At 42.7% G+C, this 18,206-nt stretch overlaps 1 protein-coding gene across 1 annotated transcript in view; it reads left to right on the forward strand.

The window, feature by feature from the left end:
* The window catches only part of ARHGAP31 (Rho GTPase activating protein 31), a 112,552-nt gene that overhangs the window by 63,014 nt on the left and 31,332 nt on the right, over positions 1-18,206 (forward strand). Inside the window, exons 2-6 of the mRNA XM_081234667.1 lie at positions 1,765-1,867; positions 4,633-4,777; positions 15,036-15,118; positions 16,304-16,411; positions 17,445-17,587. Coding sequence (XP_081090793.1) covers positions 1,765-1,867; positions 4,633-4,777; positions 15,036-15,118; positions 16,304-16,411; positions 17,445-17,587 — 582 coding nt within the window. The remainder of the gene's footprint in view (positions 1-1,764; positions 1,868-4,632; positions 4,778-15,035; positions 15,119-16,303; positions 16,412-17,444; positions 17,588-18,206) is intronic.

Genomic DNA, 18,206 nt, shown 5'->3' on the forward strand with positions numbered 1-18,206 from the left:
CACTAAGAACCCTATTTCATAAAATAGATCAAAGTATAGCTTTTCTAATTGAAGCCAGGCAGGGGCTCTGGACCCCTGCCCACACTCACAGCCCCTTCTCCACCACACCCACTCCTACCCTGTATTCACTCACAGGGAATAGTTCCACCTCTGTGGTCTCTGATCTCAATATTTCCAATCCCAAGTTCACTTCCTGCCCTCTTTCCACCTTGGGTAACTAAGAAGCTTCTCACCAGTTGGTCATGAATGAAAGGGGCAAAACATGGATGTGTCCTGGAGAAGAAAGGCTCTGGGGATGCACAGCCTTTGAGAGGTGGGTGGAGTACTTTAAGTATGATGAATTTTACTCAGCACCTAAAATGATAGTTAGTGGTTGGAGGAAATGATGGGGGAGTTGTTTAGAAAGTATTGTAATAGAGAATCCAGGAAGAACGTTGAGCCTGAACACCTAGTATCTACCCATGTAAAGGTCCAGTCCAGCTTAGTATTGTGTGTGGGTATGATCATGTGCATTAAGCATTAATGGATGGGCTTTAGTCTAATCCAAGGCATTAATGGACTGAGTATGTTTTCGGGGAGTGAGCACAGTGCTAACCCAAGCCCTGGTTCATGGAGTTCCCATACCACCTCTGTGCCTGAGGACTTCAGCACCCAAGGCTTTGGTAGTTCCAGACCATCTACAACACTCTCACAGAGGGACCTCCGGTGGATCTGCCCAAGGACCAAAGTGGCAAGTGACTTGCCACTCTCTCCATGCCATCCAGAAGGCCTGTGGCTATCATTCTGGGTCACTGAGCTGGCTGGGCTGCTTCTCTCCTCAGGTTCAACCCTGAGGAGAGAACAGCATAGCCAGACCCTTCTACCCAGACACTGGACTTCTGGAGTGGCAGGAATTTGAGAGGCCACCTTGGTCCCTTATATGATGTCCATTCTATCAATGACTGGTTTGACCCATTTGGTGGTGGTGCCGGCGGGGGGTGGGGGGGAGGTTCTCACCTTTAAAAAAAGCCACTTAACACCTTTAAATCACCTTTAACATTTTGGCAGATATTCTTCCAGTCTTTTTTCCCTTTGCAGTTTTTTAAACATAGCTGAATTCACAGGGTATATTAGATTTTGTGCCTTGTTCTTCTTTTACCTACCTACATCAGAAGCATTTTTCCATGTGTTAAATCACTTTTCATAAGCAACAAGTACTCTTGAGTGAGGTAAATAAATTTACCTGCCCCTTGGTTTGTTCATGTGTAGACTAGGCAAGAGTTCTCTAATTTTATCACACAACAGTCACCTAGAAGGCTTTTTAAAACACAGATTGCTGGGCGCCACCTCCAGAATTTCTGATTCAGTGGGTGTGAGTGGGGCCTGGGAATTTGCATTCCCAACAGGTTCCCAGGAGATGCTGGTGCTACTGGTCAGGGGACCACACTGGGAGAACCAGTGACATGAGGAGATTGTGTTGTGGGATTTCCAAGGTCACTGCTGGTTTCAAAAATCTAAGTGTTAGCATATTTTACAAATTCTTAAAAAAAAAAAAGGACCTAACTTTTAAAACACATGGGTTTTCTAAACTTTAACAAAACCCTATGATTTTTTTTTAAATATCGAAGAACATCATCTACCATTTACAAGTAATTGTTTCCACTTGTAGCTCATATGCATTCCATACTTACTTCTCTTTGAAGTTACCTGGATTTTTAAAAGGCTATCATTAAAAGACAGTCAGACTTATACCTAATACTTTATTTTTTCTTTTCCTTTGCATAGTTCCATATGTATTGAAGAGCTGTGCAGAATTTATAGAGACTCACGGCATTGTGGATGGAATTTATCGGCTTTCAGGAGTCACCTCAAACATACAACGGCTAAGGTAAGCCCAAGAATAGCCCCCGCAAAGGATTCTTCCATGATCCTTCCTCTGTCCATACGTCTATCTGCAGGTGTTGGGGGTATTAAAAGCTGAAGGGATTGAGGGAAGGATGGCAGGGCAGAGGATCAAGTGCTGATGTTTTCACAGGCCTAACTCTTCTTAATCTAATCAGGAAGCTCTCCAGTCTGATGTAATTCTTTCCAACAAAAACTCCTGAGGGCTTTTCATCTGTTCCTATGTCTTGCACCAGATTTATCCCTCTTAGGTAGAGTCAATTGAACTCAAATGATTTAAATTGCAAGTTGGGAAAAACTGATTTATTATTACTCACTTGCCTACCCACAGCTCAGATCCCCATTACATGGTATTCAGAACTTGCAGGTCATCGTGAGTTTTTCTGCTGGCACACACTCAACATTTGATATTTCATCTGGTCGAGAAATCAGAAGTCTGCCTGATTGTGCATTTCTCTAATGGATGCCTGTGTTTTTAAAATTATTGATAGAGGAACTATTTCCAATTCTATGGATTTATCCTAAACAATTCTAAAATGCATCCTAGAATTTTTTGGAAGAAATTTCTATCACACTGAATTAAGAGGACAGTAATCTTCTTTATATGTATTATATCTGTAAAATAAAGGGAGTGCCTATAGTGTATATATAGAATATATACATTATATATAATATATGTACTGTTCCATGACTAAAAGAATAGGTTTATGTATTTTGAATATTGTTCTTTAATACAAAAATAACATATTTTAATATATTTATTATATATTCTTTAGTTACAAACGTAGACTTTTCAAATAAAACATTCTTGTTACAAGATTAATATGTAAAATTTACATTGTGCAGGTAATTCATTTTTTTATCTTCTTCCTCCTATTTAGTTTTCTGCCCCTCCTCCTCAAATCTCAATTGTCATGAAACTATACCAAAGGAATAAAACATTCTTTTTACTCCCAGAGAAGTGATAGCTGTTAAAAAATAACAGGTTTATTGCAGCCAAAGGGTTTTAACAGATCTGTGTGCTTACATCATTTCACTAATTTACTCACGTGACATTTTTCAGAGTTTCAACAGCAAGTATTTTTAACGGTTTACTCTTAGCTCTGAAACATACTACACAGTAGCTGGTATCGTAGAAGGACATTTGGACAATGGCCAATTCTTTTTCACTTAAGGACTGACCTTAGCCTTGACAAGGGAAATTTCTGGCTAAATGAATAAGCTCTAGATTGTTTGTGTTCTGCCCTCGTAAGAAAAACACATGCCTATGAATTTGAGGCCATTGCATGGTTTGCTTTTCAAGGCCTCACTCAGTTCCTGTCAGGTTCTGACAGCATCAGGGATTTCCCTTCCCTTTATTAAAGGGGCAGAACCCGACTACAGGAGAATGGGCAGCAAGCTGTTTCAAGATGCTGGTTCTGAGAGTCCGGTTGACTTTGTCACTACATGTTTGACCAAATGAATACTCTCAAGAAAGCTAACTTCCCTTCTGCATTAAAGCTCAGATTTATCATCTTTTAAATAGATTTAAAAAAAAATAAATTTATTTATTTATTATTTATTTTTGGCTGCATTGGGGTCTTCGTTGCTGCACGTGGCTTTCTCTAGTTGCGGCGAGCGGGGGCCACTCCCCGTTGCGGAGCTTGGGCTCTAGGCGCGCGCGCGCGGGCCCCAGTAGGTGTGGCTCGTGGGCTCCAGAGCGCAGGCTCAGGAGCTGTGGTGCACGGGCCTAGTTGCTCCGCGGCCTGTGGGATCTTCCCGGACCAGGGCTCAAAGCCGCGTACCCTGCATTGGCAGGCGGACTCCCAACAACTGAGCAACCAGGAAGGCCCTAAATCGATTTTTAACTTGTAAGTATATATTATTTGAGGCAGTATATTCATGTAACCTTGTTAGTAAATTTTTTTTAATTAGAAATGAGGCCTGGAATCTGACAATGCTCCCAAGCACCCCACTATAGGTTGTTTAAGAAGATGTTTGTGGGCTTCCCTGGTGGCGCAGTGGTTGAGAGTCCTCCTGCCGATGCAGGGGACACGGGTTCGTGCCCCGGTCTGGGAAGATCCCACATGCCGCGGAGCGGCTGGGCCCGTGAGCCATGGCCGCTGAGCCTGTGCGTCCAGACCCTGTGCTCTGCAGCGGAAGAGGCCGCGGCGGTGAGAGGCCCGCGTACCGCAAAAAAAAAAAAAAAAAAGAGAAGATATTTGTAAGCTCATTTGTCCTGTGGGAGTCACTATCAAGCAGCCTAGAAGTTTCCATTCAGCATCAAAGGGAGAGTTGATTGAAGTTCTCAAACCTTGAGTTTGAGTCTCCAGATAAAACAGGTTTGCTGACATGAATATGTGGACGTGAATGATAACAATCTGACTCACCCTGGTTTTGGTCTCTCCTCCAAGAAAGAGAAGTTCATTTAAAACAATATTTTGGAAAAACTGAATTCTCAACAGGGTTTTTGGAAAATTGTTTTCATATTTCCCCACTGTTCATAATTGAGACTACAGACATGAGAAATCCATTTGTAAATGGGATTATGTCTTTCTAATTACAGCAGCTTCTGCAGGGAAGATCCAGACCTGAAGTGGAAATCTTTCCTGTAGCTTCCTTGTGCCTGAAATAGAAGGTCTTTTTGAATCAAGGTCAAAAATATGGTCAAATCAGCAGTTTAGGGTCTTTTTACCCCCTAAGCAGCCAAGTAGCTGCTGACATGGAACACATGTTCCTGGGATTGTTATGTCTCTGTCTGTGTTGTTTCAGGCAAGAGTTTGGCTCAGATCAATGTCCAGATCTGACAAGGGAAGTGTACCTCCAGGACATCCACTGTGTGGGCTCCCTCTGCAAGCTCTACTTTAGGGAGCTGCCCAACCCTCTCCTGACTTATGAGCTCTATGAGAAATTCACGGTGAGTGTTTGGATTTCCGTTATGGTTACTGGGTGGGATGCACGGATGGGCCAAGGAAAGTTTCAGCACTAAAATTACAATAATAATACTCACCAGATGGTTGCCATTATCTTGGTGATGGAAGTAGGATGGTATAGTGAGGAAAGTAAGGTAGTGGGACTGTTTGCTAAATTTTTCCTTTCTTAAATTTTCAGAATCATGTTTGTTTGTGTGTAAGAACTGGGTTAAATCATCTCCACATTTATGTAACCAAATGCGTGTCATTATATAGGGAGGAAACTAAGAACCAGAGAATGAAGTGACTGGCCCAAGGTCACTCTGCCCCCTAGCAGGACAGGACCCTGAGGCTCCAGATGCTACCCCCATGGCTAATTCATTTCAGGCTATTCCTTCTGTGTTTCTTTTGGGGGTTGCACAAAGAGGTAGGTGGGTAGAGAAGGGAGAGAGAACAAACAGAAGTCAACCAAGAGGTCAGAAAGCTGGGAAGAGAAAAGATTCTGGGAAAAGCAGCCGAGAGGGAGTGCAGGTTAGGCCAGTGAGTTGGATTGGTGGAGGGTGGATGGGCAAGAGCAGAACACCTATATAGCAGCTGTATGGTCACCAAATAGGGTCCCCAGAGGAAAATGAGAAAGGAGAATAAATGCTTAGAGCATGTCTTTTTTTTTTTTTAAATCTTTATTGGAGGATAATTGCTTTACAATGGTGTGTTAGTTTCTGCTTTATAACAAAATGAATCAGTTATACATATACATATGTCCCCATATCTCTTCCCTCTTGCGTCTCCCTCCCTCTCACCCTTAGAGCATGTCCTTAAAGACAGCATTAAAAATAGGGCTTGGACATTTGGCTGCAGGTGGGGAGGTGCAGAGTAGGTGAAGAGTTGGGTTTGACCAAGGTTGAGGCTCAGCTAGAAAAAGAGGAGGAGGGATATGAGAGTGTGTGCAAGGGAGTGATTGAAATAATTGACCATAGAAATTTGTCTGGATAAGAAGGGAAATGAGGGCCTAAGGCAGGTGAGTAACAATGAAAAAGTAGATCAATGGGTCATTCATCCCAGTGAGGTCAGCAGACTGTTGGAGTAGGGTGGTCAGAGGGGATGTTTGAAATTAAGATTATGAAGGAGTTGCAATTATTGGTAAGGACCAGATCTAGGCTCCAACCCTGGGAAGGAATCTTTCTTATGGCTCTTGAAATGAACTTATTTTGAGCATATAAATGTTCTTCAGTTTGAAATTATATAGGGATAAATGAATGCTTTTTAAAAATTGGGTGTGGACCATTAAAATAGATTTAGGAGTTTTCAGTGATACAGGGAAACACTCACTATGATAACTGGAAAAAGCAGGTACACAGTTGTATATTAAGACATGATTAAAAAGAAAGATGTTCACAAGATTAATAGCTATTTATTTCAATGATGGGATTATAGATAGTTTTCCCTGCTTCTTTATACTTTAACTTTCAAAATCTAATCCACTAAAAATACATTAATTTTTTAAAATAAATAAATAAATAAATTTATTTATTTATTTATTTTTGCTGCATTGGGTCTTTGTTGCTGTGTGCGGGCTTTCCTTAGTTGTGGTGAGCAGGGGCTACTCTTCGTTGCGGTGCACAGGCTTATTGTGGTGGCTTCTCTTGTTGCGGAGCACGGGCTCTAGGCACACGGGCTTCAATAGTTGCAGCTCACGGGGGCTCTAGAGCACAGGCTCAGTAGTTGAGGTGCACGGGCTTAGTTGCTCAGCAGCTGTGGGATCTTCCCGGACCAGGGCTTGAACCCATGTCCCCTGCATTGGCAGGCAGATTCTTAACCACTGCGCCACCAGGGCAGCCCCCCATTAATTTTTTAATAAAAAAATTAGGTCAAAACATACAAACAAAAAAAGTGGTCATAAATGTTGACCACTTGAAAAGCCAACATAAACCAGCTGAGGGGACTCTTAAAGATCTAAGAGGGGGCTTCCCTGGTGGTGCAGTGGTTGAGAGTCCGCCTGCCGATGGGGCGGACACGGGTTCGTGCCCCGGTCCAGGAAGATTCCACATGCCGCGGAGCGGCTGGGCCCGTGAGTCATGGCCACTGGGCCTGCTGGTCCAGAGCCTGTGCTCCACAATGGGAGAGGCCACAACAGTGAGAGGCCCGCGTACCACAAAAAAAAAAAAAAAAAAGATCTGAGAGGACCTTGAGATCTAGGGCAGAAGGCAAATGAGCCTCCACTCTGCATGGCTAAGTCATTAATTTGGGCAGCCTTTGACCCTCCCACTACAGAGGAGTCTTTCCCAGAAACCAGGAGGAAAGGTTGTAGGTCTCATGTGTCTGTCAGATTATCATCATCATCATGATATATAATACTCAATAAAAATAATCATCCTCAATAAAAGACAATTTGGAAAATGGGGGAAAGTAGAAAGGAACCCTTGGTCTCTCTTCTTAAAGACCAGAGACAACTACGATTAATACAGGGTTATTTCCTTCATTCTTTTACTTTTTGCATAGTGTTTTTGTTGTGTTCTGTTTTTCTAAACCAAACTAAATTTTTATTGTAAAAATTAAAGCAATCCAGAAGAATATAAAGGACAAAGTATAAATCACCTGAAATCTCACGTCCTAGGCATATTTTCTATTAACATTTCAGGAGACATCCTTACAGATCTCTCTGTCTTTCTCTCTCTCTCTGTCTCTCCCGTTCTCTCTCCCAACTTTTGTTCCTCAATACTACATAATGCTGTTTTGGAATGGTGCTAATTCAACAATGTGACCATCTTTCCATGGTAACAAATACAGAGAGGCACTATTTTTACAGAGTATTGTCTCATATACACAATGATTTCTTAAACCAGTTTCCTACTGATGGACATTTAGACTTTTTGTTTCTTTCTTTCTTCTTCTTCTTCTTTTTTTTGGGGCTGCACCATGCAGCATGAGAGATTTTACTTCCCCAACCAGGGATCAAACCCATGCCCCCTGCAGTGGAAGTCTTAACCACTGGACTGCCAGGGAAGTCCCAGGACTTTTTGTTTCTTAACACTTTGCTTTTTATAAACAACATTATAGTGAACATTTTTGTACATATATCTTTATACTTTTGTCTATTTATATCCTTATGAAAAAATCACAGAAAAAGATTTACTGAGTAAAAAGTGCTTATTTAAAATTTTGTCACATGTTGCCAAATGGTTCTGTAGAGAGACAAGAATGTTCTTTTTCCTGCAGCCTTGCCAACACTGGGTATTTTCAATTTGTTAAACTGTTTGACAATCTCAGTCAACCAAAAATATATCTTACTGTTCTTTTAATTTGTGCATAAGACTTTCTTGTTTGTTTTCTGCATAGTTTTAGTCTTCTTATCACTATACAGTTTCATCCTTGAATAAGACTACAATATCATCACGTTAACTAACTGAATGAGTCTAATTTAACTAAATTTCATTCTATGATAGATGGGGGTAGATAGGAATTCTTGTCTAGAGACTTGAGAAATACAAGTTTCTTCTTAGATCTTGTTTAGAGGCTCAGAAGAAAACCCATGCCGATCTCTCCCCACTTGTGTTCCCTGACATTGCTAATCATTCTATCTCCCACAGCGACAAAAAATACCAAAGCAATGTTATTGTCCGCTAGTTGTCAAATCTCAAGAAAACTTAACATTGTATTTAAACATAGTTTAGTGACACTAAGAAATGAAATAAAAATGTTTTGTTGTGACAACTGAGTTCTACATACGTAAGACCTAGTGATGTTAACTATGTGGAAAAATTTATCATTGAGTAGATTGCTTTGATCACAGTGATGAATTATGAAAATACAAGCAGACCTTCTCCAGGGACATGGGAACAGCTCTATCACATTGTCACGCATTCTTACAATGATTTATTTAAACTCACTTGCACAGCTGAAGTAGAATAACATTTCAATGGAATATAACAGAATTAGAAAAATATTAATAGAATAATAATTATGATATCTGCCACTTATTGAGTGCTTACTATATGATAAGCTTATTAAAAATATTATTTCATTCTATCCTCAAATAACTCTGTGAAATAGGTTTTATTGCCTCTTTTACAGATGAGTAAATTGAGGCTCCGAGTGACTTTTGCCTGGGTTTGTACAGCTAGTAAATGGAAGTAAAGATTTACCATTCTGTCTCAGAACTACCACAATATTTTCAAAATAGATTTAACAGCTCTTAAATAGGCTCAGGCATTAAATAATTTAATATGAAATAAGGAAAACATCCCAAACTGGTGAAGGAACAATTCAATAAATAATGTTAGGAAAATTGGCTAAGTGTTGGGAAAGGGGAGAAGTCAAGTTACATTCTTACCATTTAGCGAATTTCAGGGTGGAGAAGGGCTTTCTAAGAATAAAAGCAAAGGAAAAAAAAAATCACCAAAGACAAATTTAACAAACTAAACTACATATAGATTATTGTTTTCTCTATTTAAAAATACATTAACAGGGCTTCCCCGGTGGTGCAGTGGTTAAGAATCCGCCTGCCAATTCAGGGGACATGGGTTCGAATCCTGGTCCAGGAAGATCCCACATGCCACCCGTGTGCAGCAACCAAGACCCAACGCAGCCAAAAATAATAAAATAAATAAATTTTAAAATACATTAACAAAATTAAAAGGCAAATGACTATGGAAAACATTTACAATAAAGATGACAGGAGATTAATATTTTTAATTATATAAAACTCCTACCTATCAATAAAAAATAAACAGATAACACCCTGCAAAACAAATGAGCAAAGAACCTCAACAGACAATTCATAGAAGAAATATAATTATTTAAAAAGTATAAATGGGGAATTCCCTGGCAGTCCAAGGGTTAGGACTCTGCTCTCTCAGTGCCGAGGCCCCAGATTCAATCCCTGGTCGGGGAACTAAGATTCCACAAGCCTCACAGCCAGTAAATTAATTAATTAATTAATTATAAAAAAACTTTAAAAATATAAATGTATTAGAAAAATATATTTGCATATTAAAGAAACATTTTTTAAATGTTAGTATTTCATGCTGCCTAGCCTGTGGTGACACTGGCTCTTTCATAGTTTTCTATTGCAGGTGTAAATTGGCTGGACGTTGCAGAAAGTCATTTGAAATTACTATCAAGAGTCCTAAAATGCTCATATTTTTTAATACAGTAACTCTGTTCTAGGACTCCATTCTAAGATAATAATCAGATGTGCACACAAATAATTGATTTACAAATATTTCACTGCCATATTACAATAACAAAATGGGGAGTATCTATGCGTCTAACACTAAGGAATGGGTTAAATAAATGATAATAAATCTATTGTTTTCAATCCTGTGTAGCTGTGAAAAGTCATATTTCTGAAGACTATTTGCTCTCCACAATATAAAGTTAAATGGAAAAAAGCAGTATAGGCAACTAAATAGGAAATGATGCCAGTTCACATTTGGTGCTGGGGAGCCCAGACAGATTGCTTCTTTTAATGCTTCACATGTGAGTAGGTTAATAGTAGTTATGTCTGGGTGGTGGGATAGCAGGTGCTTTTTATTTCCTTCGAGTACATGTATTAGTTTCATGAGGCTGCTGTAACAAATTACCACAGACTTGGTGGCTTAAACAACGGAAAGTTATTCTCTCACAGTTCCAGAGTGCAGAAGTCTGAAATCAGTTTCACTGAGCTGAAATCAAGGTGTCAGCAGGGCCATGGTCCTTACAGAGACTCGAGGGGGAAACCTGTTCCTTGCCTCCTCCAGCTTCTGGTGGCTACTGGCATGCCTGGGCTTGTGGCTGCATCACTCCCATCTTTGCCTCCATGGTCACACTGCCTTCTCCCGTCTGTGTCAAATCTCCTTCTGCTTCCCTCTTTTAAGGAAACCTGTGATTGGATTTAGGGCCCACCTGGATAATCCACAAGAATCTCCAGATCTCAAAAGCCTTAACTTAATCACACCTGCAAAGACTCTTTTTCCAAATAAGGTAACATTTACAGGTTCTAGAGATTAGGATCTGATATCTTTGGAAGCAACTCTTCAACCTACTACACTACATTTTATTTTTATCAGAAGAAAAGTTCATTTTAGGAAAAATTCAATTTGGGTCAGATTGATTCAGCTAAAATTGTTACACCCAAGATAGAGAAAAGTTGCTGATTCGGGAATTTTAGAGAAGGCAGTTTAGAGGGGTATTAAATTTTATATTGAAATTACGTCTTTGTGTATCAGTCTCCTTCATTAAACTGTAAGCTTCCTGAGGACAGAAACTGTATTTATTTTATTCATTATTGTGCTTCCTTTCCCTGCTCTCCAGCTACTGGAGAATGTTGTGACTGTTACCTAGTAAACATTTGCTGGCAGGTTGCTTGACCCACACATGTCATCTGAAGTGTCACTGGGGGTGGACCACTGGTGTGTGGCATCAGGCAGAGGCTGACTGGCTGTGAGCTCAAGATAGCTGCCAGTGGGGCAGCAGCCAACTGTCCTGGGTTGCCAGGGACTCCCCTACTTTTAACTCTGAAAAGTCCTGTGTCCCAGGAAACTCCTCAATCTCAGGCAAACTCTGCTGATTGGTCACCCTGCCAGAGCCAAAAGTTGAGGGGAATAATCTCAGCAAACCTGGTACTCCTCACTCAGGAGGTTTGGTTCTCGATGGTACTGTCCTGGAAGTGTGGCCAAAATGGGGCTTTCTGGCATTTTCAAATGCACAGCAAAATATGGACTCATTCACTTACTCATTTCATATAACGAATGTCTGTTGAACACCTGCTGTGTATACCAGGCAGGCACAGTTCCAGGTGCTGGGGGTTTAATGGTAAGCAAGACAGATAAAATCCTTGCTCTCATGAAACTTACATTTTAATGAAGGAGATAGATGATAAACGAATTTAAAGCATAGCTCTATAATCTGAACTGTTGATAAGCAATACAAAGCCAGTTAATGCAGGGTACAGGGCAGAGAATGATGGGGACTGCTATTTTTGGTAGGATAATCAAAGGTCTGTCTATGAGATGATATTTAAACAGAGACAAGGATGAAGTGAGGGAACAAATTGTGCAAATATCTAGTGGAAGAGGGTGCCAAGAAGAAACAGCAGGTGCAAAGGCCCTAGTCGAGGACATGCCGAGCTTGCTTGAGGGAATATATGGAGGCCAGCATGGCCCATAGGGGGCAGGCAAGGAGGAAATGATGGGAGACCGGGAATTTGCAGATGGGCCAGGTCACGTAGTAGTGCTTGCTGCCGTGGGTGTGACAAAGACAGGTAGGTATAATGACTGTCTGGAAGAGAACAGTGGTTGTTTCTGGAGACTGAGGGTCTGCAGTTGGAAGGCAGACTAACTTTCTTCTGTGTATTCCTTTGAATGCTTTGCATTTTTAAAATCATGTGTACATGAATTACTTTTAAACCTAACAGCTTAAAATAATTAAAAATAATAAAGGTGGCTTTATAATCATTTTTAAATAATTAATACAAAATAAAGGGTAAAAACTGAGTTGCGGCTGGGCGCAGTTGGAAGGGACAGCCACGGGTTGTTTGTCCCCCCTGGTGATGGGCCTTCCCCGGGCGGCAGGGGTAGAGGTGGTATTCAGGTAAGCAGAGGAAAGTAGAGCCTGGGCCCCGCCAGAGGGGACTGGAGTCCAGCCTTCGCTAGAGTCCTCAAAGGGTAGGAAGCTGGTCTTAGGGATACTGATTGGAAGAGAACAAATAGTCACAGAGTCAGCCTAGATCTTTTAAGGTTTAGCTGTTAGCAAGATTGGCTTGGCTAATGTTAAGTGAAATTCTCTTTCAGGCAAAAAATTGGGGTGGGCAAAATTTCAACTCCCTTCCCTCAATTCCCCACTGATGGATTCTGCTCTCCTAATGGGGGAACACAAAGAGATGGAAAAATAGCTTTGCAGTGAGCAGACCCTCTGGGAGAAAAATGAAGATCTAGAGAGCTTCCAAATAGATTGGAGTGCGATGGGGAGAGGCTGTAAGTAGTGAAATGAACACCAGTCCCAAATGGGACCTGCAGGCATCAGGGGTGAGCCCGCCCAGCCTCTCAGAACAAAAGTGGCTAACATCTTCCTAAAATATTAAAGGAACTTTCCATGAGGGCTATTGAATTGACCTACACCTTTTTTTCCCCAGACACATTTTTAGAAAGTGGGGGGAAGAGGGGGAGGCTTGGGAAGGGGGTGTGTGCAAAGCTTTGCAAAGCTCATCCCAGCTTTGCCGAGAGAGGAAGAGAGGCCTACCTCTCCTCCCCGTTTGCAGGATAGAATGTGGGAGGATCCACACCCGCATTCCTCTGCCCCCCCCCCCCCGCTTCCCCTGAGCTCTCTCCCTTCACTTGCTTTATGAGGTTCTCCCTGTCTTGGGAATCAGGGTCTTCTCCACAAATCTGTTTTCTAAATGGCAGCTCCCAAGAAGAGGGCAGAGGCGTCAGGTGTTTACTCCAGGCCGCATGCTTGTCCTCACCCTCTACATCCTGCAAGGATTGCCACAGAGATCATGCTTATGCCGGCTCTGTTCTCAGGCTTGCAGACCCACCAAGAGATTGAGACACCTGTGATTGTGACCCTCCCAACCCCGAATTTCTCCCCACTTCTGATTAGGAAATGAAATCTAGTTTTCCCACATAAAAATTTTTGATTGCCTTTGAAAATTGTTAGCTTCTGTGAATGCTTTACTTCAATTAAGTAAAAAAGTCAAACAAAAACAACTTGGTGGTCAAAGCTCTGGCATGATGTCCCACTTAGGGAAATGGAGCACGGGTAGTCCAACAGATCGACAGGGAGCACCTACTGTGTGGCAGGCACGTTCTAGGCACTGGGACTCCTCACATCCCTGCACTTAACAGACCTTACATCTAGCAAGGGAGACAGACAACAAGCAATAAGCCTAATAAATAAGTACATTATATGTATAAGTAATGATGGCAAGTGCTGTGGGAAGAAATGGAGACAAGTGAGGGGGGTTGGACGGTCTGGGTTGGGGGAACGTGTTGGAGTTCTCCTCCAAGTGAGACCAGAACAGACACAGCAAGTGAGCAAACAGAAGGTGCCCCATAAAGTTCATTTCCTTCCACTTTTCTGTGCCCCCAAATTCTCATTACTGAGGGTTTGAACTTTAGCCTTTACATTCAAGCAAGAAATGACAGTGAATGACTGAACAACATAAGAAAACCACACCACAGTTAGGATCTTCAAATTAGAGAATATATTTTCTGATTATACTTTTCATTATATATAAATGCAAAGCAAGCTTCCAGCACTGTGAAGAAATACAAAACTGTGTAAGTCACATATGCCTATGAATTCAGGATCACAAGGATTGAAGTGAGCTTAGGAGCCCCTTTTCAAGTATCTCTTGACCTGAGTGGGATTACATAGTTATTATGCATATGAAAGGACTCAAGGAGCTGTAGCAGAAGATTTGTACATTTTTAATATATGTAAACTATACCTCAGTAAAAAAAAAAAGATGTAATTACCATTGACCTTGAACTTAGGTATGGCTCCCATGCTGGCAGTCTTGAGCACTCAGCCACTGCACTGGGAGGAGCCCTTGAGCCTGAGCACAGGCAGGACAGAGTCTCAGGACGGAACACAGGGGACTCTGCCCAGGGACACCTGTGTTGTGCAGGAGCCCCGGGCAGGACTGTGACCACACTGCCTTTACTGAAGCCCCAGCCTCTCCTTGAGGGCCTGGGCTGAGGGGGGAACCAAATACCCACACAGGAAACAACCAGAGAGCAAGTCCGGACAAGGCCACCAGGTCTCAGGGGCAAAGCTCTTATCCTGCTGAGAAGGCACGGCTTCATGTCGTTCCTGCTTCCTGGCATCAACGACAGGCAGCCGGGTCAAGGGATAGTCTCAGGCTAGGTGGGGAGTGGCTGTTTGCACCCAAAAAGATAGCTGGCTGAGTAAACAGGGAGCCAACCTCTCATCTCTGTCTCACTCTGTCTCCCCGTCTCTGTTTCTCTCTCCCAGTGTGAGTCTCTGTGACTCTCTCTGCCACACGGGACACACCCAAGATTCTACACCTTTTTTACCAGATACCTGCCAAACATCTGAGGATGCACAGAGACCCTGTGTGCCCACATTGTTAGACACCTCCCATCATGAACGCTCAGAGATTTTAGGTGGTTTCTTTTTTCTAGAAAAGCATGCTTTCTGGAAGGACAATCTCTAGGCATGGTTGGGAGGCTGGAGTACCAGAAGCCTAAATAAAACCTGCACACACAGGTGGGTGTCCCCCTTCTCGAGCACTCACTGGACTGCTTCATTTCCTCTCTGCAGGAAGCGGTGTCCCATTGCCCGGAAGAAGGCCAACTGGCCCGAATCCAGAATGTTATCCAGGAGCTCCCCCCATCCCATTACAGGTAAGAATCCTTGGTAAAAGCAATTCACAGCCTCTCAATGTGTTGTAATACCATAGATGCAGGCTAGCATCATAAAAGGGAACAAATTCTGTGGACAGTGGCTTTCCCAGGGCAGGTTGAGGGGAGAGAACAGGTCACTTTTTTTTTTTTTTTTTTCCCGGTACGCGGGCCTCTCACTGTTGTGGCCTCTCCCATTGCGGAGCTCAGGCTCTGGACGTGCAGGCTCAGCGGCCATGGCTCACGGACCCAGCCGCTCCGCGGCATGTGGGATCCTCCTGGACGGGGGCACGAACCCGTGTCCCCTGCATCGGCAGGCGGACTCTCAACCACCGCGCCACCAGGGAAGCCCCAACAGGTCACTTTTATCAGAGTGAGTTGGTGCCTGATCAGAGACATTGGCGGGAAGAGACAGCCCATGTCTAAGTTACTTTCAGAGCACCCCTCAGAGTCCCACAAGAATCCTTCTGATCACACAAGCCAGCCTCACAGAGATAGTCTAGGTTCTTACTGAGGTTCATAGCATAACCAAATCTATGGAAACCAAGATGGTTTTTAAACAGGGTTTGACTGTTGCTCTTGAGCGTTTGGCTGACTGATCTCTCTGTATGCTCATCAGTACCATCCCTTCCATCATTTCATCCTTTCATTTCATTCTCACAATTTAGCCCCTAATCCTACCACCTTTCCCATTGCTCCCTAAGCCTGCCCAGCTTTTACCAGGGGGGCAGGTTTTGATGTGGTATAAGGGCTTCCCAGCAATAACAGATGTTATTCATCCATCAAATGAGCTCCCTAACAAGTGCCAGGGTACCTGTAGTTGCGAGAATTACAATAGAAGCTGAGATGGGGCCCAGTTTCAACACAGTATGAGGCAGTGCTGCCCCGGGTGAAAGGAGGCACAGGCTCCAAGTGATGTGAGTCCCCTGTTCTGTCTCTGGCTGGTGCTCCAAGGGCCTCAGCTGACTTCTGTCAAACCCACCTCTTCCCCACCCACAGCCAGTATTCCTGAGGCTAAGAAAATTGCTTCCATCTATCTTGATATCTTCCTGATAGTCCTCCAAAATTCATGAGATAGAAATATTTTAGAGTCTCTTAAACTCAAACTTTAGAAATTATCTCCAGATTCAGGCTTCACACAGGCTCCAAAGTTTCTTACTTTGCTTTTTAAAAAATGAACCGTTACAGGACCTTGGAATACCTGATTCGACACCTGGCCCACATCGCCTCCTTCAGCAGCAAGACAAACATGCATGCCAGGAACCTGGCCCTGGTGTGGGCTCCAAACCTCCTCAGGTAACCACCACCCCTCACCTCACTACCCCAGTGAGCTCAAAGCAGCCCCCAATTCAAACAAAGATTGGACTCTTCAAAACCGAAGCCCTTGTAGACAAACCTTTGGCTAAGTGGTTGTCGCACGTGGGAATTAAAGGTGATTTATTTATTTATTTATTTATTTAAAATAAATTTATTTTATTTTTGGCCGCACTGGTCTTCGTTGCTGCGTGCGGGCTTTCTCTAGTTGCAGCGAGCAGGGGCTACTCTTCGTTGCGGTGCACGGGCTTCTCATTGCAGTGTTTTCTCTTGTTGCAGAGCACAGGCTCTAGCTGCGTGGATTTCAGTAGTTGTGGCACGCGGGCTCAGTAGTTGTGGCTCGCGGGCTCTAGAGTGCAGGCTCAGTAGTTGTGGCACAGGGGCTTAGTTGCTCTGCGGCATGTGGGATCTTCCCGGACCAGGGCTCGAACCCATGTCCCCTACGTTGGCAGGCGGATTCTTAACCACTGTGCCACCAGGGAAGCCCAAATGTGATTTTTAATAGCCTTTGCCTGCTAACCATGGAAACTCTGGAACCCAGAAGTATCTTCTGGCTATTACCAGGATGTGGCCAATGTTATGGGTCTGTATGTTATAATTTCCTGAAAAGGCCTTTCTGGGTCTTTGGGGCTTCCTTTGCTTTTGTTGGTTTTGGTGGGGTCCTAGCTGGCTATAACCTGAATCAACTGCTTCATATGACTTCATAAATGATGACCTGCCCTTAGAACAATTGTGTGGAGGTGGAAGAAGATCCTATGAAGAAAACAATCAATTCCTATATATTCACTAATATAGTGTTTACAGTTTTGCAATGTATAATACCTGGTAACTGTTTCGAATTTGTTCAGTTTGTTTGGAGAGTCCCTTTAATTGATCTTAAATAGTTAAAGTAATACAAATTAACAAACTATACATTTAGGAGCTGGGGGCTTGTACAAAAGGCCCACTGGCTCCCCCTTATGCTTCATGGGGTAGGGCAGACTCATTCACTGAATGTGTTTCTTCCACGGTTCAGGTCCAAAGAAATTGAAGCCACTGGTTGCAATGGAGATGCAGCCTTCCTTGCAGTCCGGGTCCAGCAGGTGGTGATTGAATTCATACTGAATCATGTGGATCAAATCTTTAACAACGGTGCACCCGGGTCTCTGGAGAACGATGGTAATGGCTCCTTCTGGCATACACCCTACCAATCACCGTTCTTTGCCTTAGGCATGGGGCCCAAGAAGAGGTTAGAGTGGGCTGGGATCTAGCTCTCAGTGTCAACTGTGTGTGTGTGCTGACTACACTGCGTGTGTGTGGGGATCGTGCATACATACATGTGTGCCTGTGCAACAAAAGTGTGGTATGTGTACGTGTGGCTCTAGCAGCATGTTTCTGATCAGTTGCATACATGGCCTATCCCATGAGTGTGGTGTGGTGAACTGGAATACCTTCTGTTGCTTTTAGTGAGTTCTTAAACTCTTCCAGTTATTAGCTAGAGACACTGGCAACATTCCTCTGACTATTCGATTTCATCTTCACTTGCAGTATGATATTTCAGAAGTCCTAAGAGAATGAATTAAGAGGCATCCTATTCATACTCAAATATATATTCAGAATGCCTTCTCTTTGAAAGCATTTTTTAAAAATAATTGAACTATACTTGATTTACAATATTGTGTTAGTTTCAGGTGTACAGCAAAGAGTGTGTATGTGTATGTATGTGTGTGTGTGTGTGTATATATATATATATATATATGAACCTATATTCTTTTTTTGGTTCTTTTCCATTATAGTT

The sequence above is a fragment of the Mesoplodon bidens genome (genome assembly GCF_964165515.1).
Source record: "Mesoplodon bidens genome assembly, chromosome: 5".
Taxonomy (NCBI): Eukaryota; Metazoa; Chordata; class Mammalia; order Artiodactyla; family Ziphiidae; genus Mesoplodon; species Mesoplodon bidens.